This window comes from Uranotaenia lowii, chromosome 1 (genome assembly GCF_029784155.1).
Source record: "Uranotaenia lowii strain MFRU-FL chromosome 1, ASM2978415v1, whole genome shotgun sequence".
NCBI classification, from domain to species: domain Eukaryota; kingdom Metazoa; phylum Arthropoda; class Insecta; order Diptera; family Culicidae; genus Uranotaenia; species Uranotaenia lowii.
In genome coordinates, this window is record NC_073691.1 from 135,614,363 (window position 1) to 135,626,766 (window position 12,404).

Consider the following 12,404-nt stretch of genomic DNA (forward strand, 5'->3'; position numbering starts at 1 on the left):
TTAAATGATTTTTGCAGTAATTGGTTGAATTGCAAAACTCTCAACCGCTTTTGAAATTATTCCATGTCTTACAGAGGGGTTCTGAAGTTCAAATGAACGTTGAAAGCACGATTGCTTAAAAATTTAATCGGAGTGAAGTTAAATAAGTATTTGTTTAAAAATTGGAGCAGTTTTTATCTGTATGGTGTGATGATTTGGTGTGACGATCTGTGATACTAATAGTAAAACAACCAAAAATTAAAATAATTTATTTGGCCTACAATAATTTAGAATTACACTTTTAACATGTTCTAATTCAGTGGATGTTCGTATAATTTAGCACTTTTATAATATTTATTTTGATTTTAATTTATTATTGATCGTTTTGTGGTGTTCATGCAATTTTAATTTTATCATATCGACTTTATATTTATTAGCTTCTGTCATTCCAATTAAGATTTCTTTTGGCGTTCTCGTAGATTATTATCTATAGTATTCATTTTTGAATCGTCCGCAAGATGGAATCCCAGTTGCGAGAACAGTATTTTTCTATAAATCCAGCACATCTTTCTGATCACGAACTTGATCACGAATTGCGTATCCGACGAATAAACGTGTCCGGAAGGGGGCGCGGCAGTAAGGAACGCTCATTACGAGAATGGTTGAAAGCTGAAAAAGAAAATGAAATCGTTGATTATGAAATTGTATGGGAAAAGGTAGAAGACGAAGTTAATGAATGTGGAGTTCAGTTAGATGAAATTAGAAATGCATTGAAAGGAAAAAAGGCTAAGAAAATTCCTGACCGTTTGTATAAGACCAGACTTTTGCATATTTATTCCAGGATGGAACGATTAAAAGTGCATGCTGTGAACGAAGATGACGTTAACAGCATTGGTATCATTGCTGTTGAGTGCACCAAACTTCTCAACATGTTCTTTTCAATCGTTTCTCCCATTCAAGAAATTAGACAAGCTGAATTAAGCTTAATAAATGAAAGCATGCAACCTGCCATTGAGAATCAAAATAGGAATGAACAAGAAGATGATGAAGAAGTCATCAATGAGCATGACGAGTTTATCGATCGGGTTACAAACGCGAGTGAAGAACACGAACAGGCCGACTTTGAAAACCACTCATTCGACGCAGATCGGGAAAACACGTTAGGTTTATTAGACGAAAAGGATAAAGCCATAATCAAGCTCGTAGGCGAAAATAATAAACTAAAAACTACGCTCAGCCAACTGCTTGAGCGCATCTCGGCATTAGAAAATTCGATCGAGAAAAATAAGCCTGCGACTTATGCAACCATCAAAAAGTCGAGCAGTTCGGTAGGTTCGATAACTAACAGCGTTGCGAAACCAAAAAATTTCGAAGAATGGTTGAAAGTGAAAGGTGCTTCTAATTCGAGTATTGTCGAGAAAATTAAACCTACAGTGACGCACGAAAGTGTTGAGAATATGTCGGTAATAAATTCACGTCGCGATCGCTTCCCCATTCATAAATGGACGGTTCGATATGATGGGATGGATAACGGGAGAAGAATCAATGAATTCTTGAAGGAAATCGAATTCAATGCTAGGTCTGAGGGGTTTTCAAAAGCTGAATTGTTTGCGTCTGCGCACCACCTCTTCACGCGTAAGGCTCGGTCCTGGTTCATGGAGATTAACGGCTCAAATGAATTAGGTTCATGGGACAATCTCGTGAAGGAACTCAAAAGCGAGTTTATGCCGGTAGACATGGACTACCAATACGAGCGGTTAGTCAACGCGCGAAGACAAGGGCCACGCGAAAAGTTTCAAGACTTTTACCTTGATGTTGTCCGTATTTTTCGTTGTATGTCCGAACCGTGGGATGACCGTCGTAAATTTGAAACGTTGTTCCGTAACACCAGGGAAGATTGTAGAACTGCGATGTTGGCTGCCGGAATAAACTCGATCGCTAAAATGAGAGAGTTCGGTAAGCAATTTGATGCAATAAATTGGTACATTTATGCCAGAAAAGAAAATCGATTTTCGGGGAGATCGAATGCGGAAATCGAAGAACTTAATTTTCAAAGAAATTGGACTGAAAACACAAACAAAAATGAGCAACGTTTTAAGAAAAATAATAATAATTATTCAAAAAATTACAACAATAATTATGAATCAATTCAAAATTCTAATTTTGCTCCTAAACCGTTAACGAATCATGAATCGCGAGGAACAGAACAGTTTTCTCAAAGTTCCAAATCTTATCATTCAGGAAACTATTCTCAAAGGAACCAGAATCCAAGTACCAGTGGGATTGATCCGATTCAAAGAATAGTAAAATCCTATATACCAATAAAAAGAGGCTTTTGTTTCAATTGCCATGATCAAGGGCATGATTTTCGCGATTGTGAGAAACCTCGGAACATTTTCTGCTGGGCTTGTGGTTTTCCAGGTTTTGCCACCTCAGAGTGCCCTTATTGTGACTCAAAAAACTTAGGAAAGGCTGCTCAGTGAGGCAAAGCAGTCAAGGTAACTCGTTAAGGCCTCAAGTTCCTGTTTCAAATGACCCAACAGACATTCTTCAACAATTGGGTTATGCGAAAGTGATGAATCACGCTGAAGTTGACGAGATTGCCACGCTGCTCATCAACGTAAGCAATGATGCAAGACCTTTCGCTAAAATCCAATTATTGGGGATTGACCTAATTGGTCTTTTGGACAGTGGAGCTGCACGAACGGTTGTAGGTTTTGGGGCAAGAAAAATCATTAAATTGTTAAACTTAAATCTGGCACCAGCATTAATTAATTTAAAAACAGCTTCCGGAGAAGAATTGGAAATTTTAGGATGTGCTGATGTTCCAGTAACTTTCAACAATACAACAAAAATCCTTAATTTAATTTTCGCCCCAAGCCTCAAACGTAAGTGCATTTTGGGGTACGATTTTTGGCAGAAATTTGGGATCATTCCGTCTATTCAAGATCTGCCAACAAATATTGAAAATGACGAAGATTTCGAAATTTTTGAAATACATGAAGAACTCACACAAAACCAAACACAAAAATTGGAAAAAATTAAGAAAATGTTTTTTCACGCGGAAGAAGGAAAGTTTGGGAAAACCAACGTGCTGGAGCACGTAATAGAATTTAAAAATGAATTCAAGGATGCCCCCCCCATTAGGCAAAACCCTTACCCTTGGAGTCCTCAAATCCAGAGCAAAATTTATGAGGCCCTGGACAAACTATTGAAAGATGGTATTGTAGAACCTTCAAACTCCGATTGGTCCCTTCCGATTATACCAGTCGCTAAGAAGGATACATCAGAAGTGAGAATTTGCCTCGATGCTCGAAAACTCAACGAGCGCACCAAAGGAGATGCCTACCCATTGCCGCACCAGAACCGAATTCTGAGTCACTTAGGTCCAGTGAAGTACCTTTCTACCATAGACTTGTCTCAGGCTTTTTTCCAAATTCCGTTACACACCGAGTCCCGAAAATACACGGCATTTTCGGTCCCTGGAAGAGGACTCTTCCAGTGGACACGTTGTGTGATGGGGTTATGTAACTCGCCAGCCACTTTGAGCAAGTGTATGGATAGAATTCTGGACCATGGTGCTCTCGAGCCGTCAATATTCGTGTATCTGGACGACATTGTGGTAGCATCTCAAACATTTGAGGAACACGTTGCGCGCCTGGAAGATTTAGCTGGACGATTAAAAAGAGCAAATTTGTGCATAAATTTAAAAAAATCCAAATTCTGCTGCCAACAACTGCCGTATCTTGGGTACATCTTATCTCAGGATGGTTTACGGCCTAATCCCGATCGCGTACAAGCGATCGTTGGATATCAGGTTCCGAAATCGATAAGACAACTCAGACGATTCCTCGGTATGATCAACTACTACCGTAGGTTTATCGAAAATTTTAGTGAGATTACGGCACCTCTCACTGACTTGTTGAAGAACAAGCCAAAGAGGGTGCAGTGGACCACGGCAGCAGATGCGGCTTTCAAAGCTATAAAAGATCGCCTCATATCGGCGCCTGTGATGGCCAATCCAAATTTTGCGCTTCAATTTACCGTCCAAACCGACGCAAGTGATTCGGCTATCGCAGGTGTCCTTACTCAGGTGCAAGACGGCCAAGAAAAGGTTATTGCGTTCCATTCGGAAAAATTGAAAGGGGCAGAGCTGAACTACCACGCGGCTGAAAAAGAAGGACTAGCTGCACTTCGCTGCATTGAAAAATTCAGGGGCTACATCGAGGGAACCAAATTCATTTTGGTTACCGATTCGTCAGCCCTGACTTTTATAATGCGTGCGAAGTGGAGGTCGTCCTCCCGATTAAGCCGCTGGAGTATCACGCTCCAACAGTTTCAAATGGAAATTCGTCACCGTAAAGGAAAAGAAAATGTGGTCCCTGATGCACTTTCTCGATCCATCGAATCGTTAGATTCCGATTTAAAAGATGTATGGTACAACAAGCTGCTGATGGAGGTTAAAAGAGACCCAGAGAAGTACATGGACTTCAAAATCAGCGAAAACAAATTATATAAGTTTGTAGCAGCGAAAGCAGACACGATGGACTACCATTATGAATGGAAACGGTGTGTCCCTATCTCGATGCGAACTCAAATTTTGGAAGATGAGCATGATAAAAGCCTGCACATTGGCTACGACAAATGCGTGGATAAAATTAAACGTCGTTTTTACTGGCCACGCATGTGTAGCGACATACGCAAGCACATTGCGAACTGCGTTCCGTGCAAACAAAATAAGCACTCAACAACGTCATGCGTACCAGAAATGGGGAAACAAAGAATCGCCAGCAGGCCCTTTCAACTCATTTGCATGGATTATATCCAATCTCTTCCGCGAAGCAAGCAAGGCAATAGTCATTTGTTAGTTATCATGGATATTTTTTCAAAATATTCCTTGCTTGTTCCCGTTCGAAAGATTTCGAATATAAATCTATGTAAAGTGTTGGAAGAGCAGTGGATCAGGCGGTTCTCTGTTCCCCAAATCATCATTACGGATAACGCAAGCACCTTTTTATCAAAAGAATTTAGCAATTTCGTTGAAAAATTCGAAATACAGCATTGGACTAACGCGCGCCACCGAAGCCAAGCGAATCCGGCTGAACGCTTAAACCGTACGATCAACTCTATGATCAGATCGTACGTGAAAACTGACCAAACCTTGTGGGACACACGTATTTCTGAAATCGAATTCGTTCTCAACAACACAGTTCACTCGTCCACAAAGTTTAGTCCGCATTGCGTAGTGTTTGGCCAAGAAATGATAACCAAAGGCTCTGATCACCGGTTAGAATTAATCGAAGATCTACCGGAGGAGCAAAGAATCGAAAAGTTTAAGGGAGTCAGTAAAAAAATACGAGAGCTAGTAGTCGAGCAGCTAAAAAAAACCCACGACGAAACAAAAAAGAGATACGATTTACGCCACAAACGTTACTCACCCTCATTTCAACCGGGTCAACGTGTGTTCAAGCGCAATTTTCGTCAGTCATCGGCTGGCCAAAAGTACAACGCCAAACTAGGGCCTCAGTATATTCCTTGTATCGTCCTCAGTAAAAGGGGCACCAGCTCGTATGATCTCGCGGACATGAACGGTAAACCGATAGGGACTTTCTCCGCCGCGGATCTAAAACCATAGATAATTAAATCCTACTCAAAATAATGTGGAACATAATAGGAACGAGTAGTAATTTCGCATAGAAAAAAAAAACGAAAGGCCCTTAACGATGCTAAGAACAGTCCGCACGCGTAGAAAGTATCACATCAGGCGTTAGATTACATCGTCACGTCGTCACAGGCCGCTAACAAGGTGTCAAAGGTGGCACAGTGGGGGCACCCAGGTCGGTTAAGGTACTATTATTTTATCCGTGTGCTCATCATTCATTCATCTGAAAAACAAAATAGAAAATCAAATTAATTAAGAATCTCTAAAGTTGTTCTGCTTGCGTGTCAAAAATCTTTCGACTGGTAGTGTGCGAAACTCAAGAATGCACCTTGACGCATGTGCCAATCCTGTTAAGTCTCTAGAAAATGCAATAAACAAACGCTTACTGATCATACGTCTGAGTCTTAACGGTAAGAAGAAAAAAAAATAATAATAAAAAAAATTACTTACCATTATAGCATGGTCAGGCTTTATTTGGCAAATTCTGGGGAATCTCCGGAACAAACCATATATCTTTATTATCTAAAGGAAACCTAGGCCAAATCTCCTTAAAAAAATATAAATATACAGCATTTTCCATGGAGTTTGACCCCAAATTCTGCCAAATAAAACCTTACCTCCCGAGCCGCATGCTATCCACGATCATCTTTTATTTATCTTTGCTACCAGTTTGACAGATTGAAGTTCGAGCATCACACATACAGATGAAAATGGGTAAATTTAGTACAAAATCGCAACTCCGACAGATCGCGTGAAATATTTCATGGCTCATGATCAAGCATAGCATGACTGTGATATTTTTGTTTGTAAATGCTCCTAATTAGTTAATTTGAATATAATTTTAGTTTATTTAATGGTTTAGCTTTTAATTTGTTTTACGTTATTTATTTATTTATTAAATTTTTAATTCGTATATTTGTGAAACTTTTTGGAATTTGTATTGTCAATTATTATTATGTATTGGAATTTGTAAAATATTTTTAAGCAATCTAAATAGAATTGGGTAGTATTGTGTGAGGTTATCAAGTCCATGTGGCTTTGATATTTTGATCGCTGGAGACCGGAGTCGAAAGACGCTGATGGTCAGTACAGGACCAAGTGTCCCGAAACTGAGAGGAGTCGGGAAACCGATGATGATAACTTATGACCCCGATACTCAAATCACAATGCTCAAAAATTCTATGCGCTTTCCTCAAGTAAAATGTTTTTCGGAATCTATTACGTTCGGTGTGAAATTTTTCTCTAGCAACCGTAAAGTTCTGTCAATTCAGCCGTGTGATAATTATTTAGTGGAAGCAGGTTCAGAGCTATGTGTTCTCGGTGTGTTCGCTCTAGACTAGTGATGGTTTAAAAGGAAAATATTTACTTTGTAAATATTTTTCCCCGAGCAGTGGGAGAGTGTAAGCGTTGCTAGTCTGTCGGAGGATGTTGCGGTGATCTTTTTGTAAATTTAATTAAATAACGTTGCCGTGGTGTTCGTGGGGGTTTAAGGGTTTCTCTTTGGTGAGGCAGTTCACAAAGCCACCCTAACCCAGTGAACGACAAAGCGAAAATGTTCGTTCTACAACCCGCCACCAGAGGACCGCTGGAAGATGTGAGCCGCATGTGGAGCGAATTGGCGAAGGGGCGAAATGATCGGGCAAAGCGAAAACAGACGCGGACGAGGGCAATGAACGGTAATGGGGTTAAAGCAGGTCAAGACGGAAATAGTCATAGACTTTGCCAGTAGTTCGCGAACACATTGAGAGATCACACGCAAATATCCTTAGATCCTCTAATAGTTTCAAATTAAGAAACGGTGGTGTTTTGTTCTTGTTAAATTGTGGAACAGGAACTACCACCCGCAGAAGAGTCCCAGAAGAAATATATTGGTGACATAAAATATTGGAACTCCAGGTAATCCTACGCCATTTTACCGTTGCCCATAACCGTCCCCTAATTGGTTCCTGAACATTAATAGGACCCCGCTGTTTCGAGTTAAAACTCAAATTAACTCAATCTGAGAGCGCCTTGCGCGACGCCCGATAACGTCGACCGACAACCGCTACAACGTCGGTTTGACCTACACCGGTGCCTGGTTCAGCACCCAAGGTGGGACCAGGTACGCCTTTACCACGCGCCGCTTCGCCCACCGTCGAAGGACCGACAGTGCCCGGTTCAGCACCTAAGGTGGGGCCGGGTACACTCAGCGAGAATCAGCTGACCTCCAAGCCGACCTCAACGAATCCGAGCACGACGCCGAAGGAGAAGGAAGGAGTACGTTCCGCTACTTTCCCGCAACGCAGCTAAAGGTTAGATAATTATAAGAAAGTGGTGGGTGGATTCTACAAAATAAAAAAAAAGGTACCAATTGCTAAGCCGAGGAGTTTTCCCTTAGATTTCCCGAACTTCCCTGCAACGTAGTATTTTTGTGGTAAGCGTGCCGACCCTAGGGATTGTTAGGGGTTCACAGCACTTTCTACCGATTGGCTAACAGCCAGTCTTACAATATTATTGAAACTTTATTGACAAAGCTGTCCGTAGTTGAGAAATTGAATTCTGCAGATGGTGAATTGTTTTATTTTAAAACGCCTAAGGAAGACCTATAAATAGTGGCTAAGCGAATAGAGTTCTAACAGTTATCAAAATGAACAGGATTTTTAACTTTTTAGTCATCAGTGTGATGATCGGTGTCTTTGGTCAGGTAAGTTGATTGATTGTTTGATTAGAGAGACTTTAAAAGGGTCAGGTTTCTAGTGAAAGTTATCTTAAAAATGTTTTTAACTATTCATGGTTTTTTTTAACTTATTTCTTCCTCGGACAGGAGGAACCACTTCGGAAATATACCGAGGAACTGCAACAACATACACAACGATGCGCAACAGAGAACAAGATTTCGAATAACATCAAGCTACAATTTATGAATAATTCTCCCGACGGATTGATCCAGAAAAGCCGTCGGTTTTCGTGCTTCCTTGGCTGCGTTTATCAAGCTATGGAATTTGTGTCTCCCGATGGCCAACTCTTGATGAATAATATTTTTGAAAAATTGAATAACGTTTATACAATGGAGTGGGTCGATTATATTTTCGATTGGTGTGGACGCATCGCGGAAAAAGATTTGTGCGAAAGATCTTATAGTCTGTACTCTTGCTTTGACCATTTAACCGCAGACACCAGATACCCAGACTGATCAGAGGCGGTTGAGCTCATACAACTACAATTTGCCCAGAATCATACGCCATCTGACGGGGCATCGTGAAACCATTGTGCTTCATCAAGAAAAAAAAATATACTTGATAACTTACAAGCCAAATGAGAACTGTCTTGATTGAATCACCTATTAGAATTTGGAATTCTATCTAAAATATTTTTATTTTGGTATCATAATAAGAGATGAATGTTGTTCAAACAATGATTGTTGATTGATTTAGATGAAAAAATACAAACGCTAGGTAATACCGGTCTTTAGTTGAGAGGCAATTAATTTTAGGATTAAGTTTGGATTTCGAAATTTATCCGGCAGAGTAACAGTATGAAAATGATAAGCTGTCCAATTCAATTTCCGCTGGAAGTGCTCGTGCTAGAATGCTGATTGTTTCACTAAAAAATATGAATTTATGGAAAAATAATCTTAAAAACAACCGTGTTTGTCGCCCGGTTATTTTTTCCTGCTCATTTGTACACACCCAACAAGTGTGCGTGAGAAATGTCAAAAACAACAGTAATGGCCTTTTTGGCATAGCTCTGGACTTGGGGGAAATTCACTTAAAAAGCGACCATTTTTCAAACTATTTTTCCCTACTTTTTATTATCCTACTATGTACAAAGCCAGATTGGCGAACGAGTGTGAACAATGCGTGTTCGATCAAAAGAACGATCGAGTGTCGTGTGTAAGTAGTGTGTGTGTGGTAACGATCGTTCGATCGTGTGATGTGTCGGATGATGATTGGTCGGATACATTATAGGGCAATTCGACAATTGTTGCCAAAATACTCGATCTGTCCGTTGGCCTGTGGATGCTCCGTATCATCCAGTGCGTAGATGGGTGATGCCTAGCAGTCGAGTCAGCTCTCGGAAAAGTTCGGATTCGAATTGTCTGCCCAGGTCGGTAGTAACGATGGTGGAGACTCCGAACCGGGCGATCCATCCGCTGACGAAAGCTTTAGCTACGGTATCTGCCGTCATGTTCGGAATTGGTAAAACCTCTGGCCAACGAGAGAATTAATCTATGAGGGTTAAACAGTAAGAATTACCATCGGATGGTGGGAGCGGTCCGATTAGATCCATGTGCACGTGCGCAAAACGTTCGCCAGGGATGGCGATCTGGGATGTTCGGGTCTTGTTGTGCCGATGAACCTTCGATTTTTGGCAGGGGATGCAATGCGTCACAAAATTCTTGCAATCGCGTCGCACCGATGGCCAGATGAAACGGTCGACGACGAGACGGGTGGTCGCACGAACTCCTGGGTGCGAAACGTTGTGCAGCTTGGTGATGATTTTGGACCGGAAATTTTTCGGCACGAACGGCCGAATCGCATCAGTCGAAATGTCGCAGTGGATAGGCATCGATGACAGTATGGATTGGAGTGCCTTCAGCTTCATGGTGGTGTTGGCCGGCGGGTTCGCCAGAAAGTCGTTGAGCTCGGGATCGGATTTCTGCTGGGCTGCCAGGGCGTCAAAATCGATAGCTTCATTGGTGTTGGTGATAGCTTCGATTCGACTCAGCATGTCGGCAACCTTGTTGTTTTCGCCGGGAATGTGCCGAATGTCGGTGGTGTATTCACTGATGAAAGTGAGATGACGTTGCTGTGTCGGGTTCGCTCTTTCTGGCCGTGCTGCAGGAATGCTGTTGTGAGCGGCTTGTGGTCGGTGTAGACGCAAAAATATCGGGCAGTGAGGAGATCTTTAAAATATTTTACCGCCTCGTAGATGGCAGAGAGCTCCCTATCGTAAGTGCTGGTCTTCTTCTTCGCGTCATTGAGCTTTCGGGAGAAATAAGCCAAGGGTTGACGACCTTGCTCGGTGGTCTGATACAGCACGGCTCCAATCGCAGTGCCAGACGCGTCGACTTCCAAGGCCAGCTTCGCATCGGCGGAGGGGTGAGCCAGAAGAGCGACGTTTGCCAGGTCCGATTTGCATTTTTCGAACGCTGCATTTTGCTCTTCCAACCACTGATGAACTGTCTGGTCGTTTCGGACATTGTTTGGGATCATCGAGTGGAGAACTTGCTGGGTCTCCGCCGCTCGTGGAATGAAACGACGATAGAAGTTGATGGTTCCCAAAAATCGTTTCAGCTGCTTCGCCACCACCGGCCGGGGAAAATTGATGATAGCTTCGACCTTGCTCGGTTTGGGTTTGATGCCACTCCGAGTGATGAGGTGGCCGAAAAACTCGACCTCGGGTTTGCCGATTTGACATTTGCCAGCGTTGATGGCGAGACCATTCTCGCGTAACCAGCCAAATACCAATCGTAGATGTTCCTTGTGCTGCTCGATGTCTTCGGAAGCAACACAAAGATCGTCGACGTAGGGAAACACAAAATTTAGGTCACCCAAAATGTCATGCAGGTGGCGCTACAGCGTTTGACCAGCATTCCGGAGTCCGAAAGTCATGAATCGGAATTCGAACAGGGGTCGTGATGGCTGTCTTCGGGATGTCCTCTGGCGCGACCGGGATCTGGTGATAAGCTCTTTGAAGGTCAATACAAGAGAAAATTTTCTTACCACTCAAGATGTTCGAGAAGTCCTGGAAGTGTGGCACGGGGTACCGGTCGGGCACGGTGATAGCGTTCAGTCCTCGGTAGTCGCCGCAGGGGCGCCACGCTCCGTTTGCTTTTCGAACCATGTGCAACGGACTGGCCCAACAGCTTTTCGACGGCTGGCAAATTCCCTGCTCCATTAGAAACCTGAACTCAGCTTTGGCCTCAATCAGCTTATCCACTGGGAGACGACGAGGGCGGCAGAAGACAGGTTGACCATTAGTGAGGATCTGGTGGACGGTTTGCGCCGCGCCGGTTGGCCGTCGATTGATGCTCAGCATGGTGATGTCTTGAAATTCGCGTAAAATATCGGCGAAAGGCGAGTTCACATCGTATGTGGTGATTAGCGGTTCGGAAACAACGTTAATATTGTTGATTTCCAAATTAGTTCGGTTGTCGATTAGTTTGCTGCGGCGCAGGTCTACCAGAAGGTCATGGTGTTTTAGAAAATCTGCACCGATTATTGGAGATTTTACATCTGCAATGGTAAACACCCACACGAATGGCCTACGTAGTCCGATGTCGATGTTGAGGCGTTTGGTTCCGTAGGTGTTGATGGCACTTTCATTTGCAGCGAACAACTGGTCCGTTTTTATTGGAGTCAGAAGCTCACGTGGCGTGGGTGGAATTACCGAAATGTCTGCGCCGGTGTCGATCAGGAAGCTCTGGTGGGTTTTTTGGTCACGGACGTGGATGCGAAAAATTCGAGAGGGGTTCAGTGCGATGCTGGTAATATTCGATGGGTTGTCTTCCTTCAGGATGACGATGGGTTTGGTGCAGGTTGGCTGCACGTGGTCTAGTTTTTTTCACGACGGGTATAAGTTGCAAGACTGCCGTCGTAAAAAATGCACGGGACAATTTGGTTGACCCCTTTTTGTTTCTCGCACTTCTTTGCTTTCGCGCCGTGCCGGTAGTGGAACCAGCAGATCCACCGTCGGTGTGTGAGGGCACGATTTTTAGACCGAATCCTGGAACGGGCGCGGGATCTTCCTCTACCGCGGAAATCATCACTCAAAACTTCTT

General features: G+C 42.8%; 1 protein-coding gene and 1 long non-coding RNA gene across 2 annotated transcripts; one reads left to right on the top strand and one right to left on the bottom strand.

The window, feature by feature from the left end:
• Window positions 1-363: 363 nt before the first annotated feature.
• Window positions 364-6,290, bottom strand: LOC129747525 (uncharacterized). The gene is made up of 4 exons (XR_008737517.1): window positions 6,259-6,290; window positions 5,418-5,602; window positions 1,788-1,917; window positions 364-648 (listed from the first exon to the last, which is right to left on the bottom strand). It is a non-coding gene; the product is annotated as an uncharacterized LOC129747525 (long non-coding RNA).
• A 1,950-nt stretch (window positions 6,291-8,240) lies between these two features.
• LOC129740689 (uncharacterized) lies at window positions 8,241-8,936 on the top strand. The gene is made up of 2 exons (XM_055732448.1): window positions 8,241-8,324; window positions 8,445-8,936. Exons 1-2 carry the CDS (start codon window positions 8,268-8,270, stop codon window positions 8,811-8,813), a joined length of 426 nt encoding a protein of 141 aa, XP_055588423.1. The 5' UTR covers window positions 8,241-8,267; the 3' UTR covers window positions 8,814-8,936.
• Window positions 8,937-12,404: the final 3,468 nt, after the last annotated feature.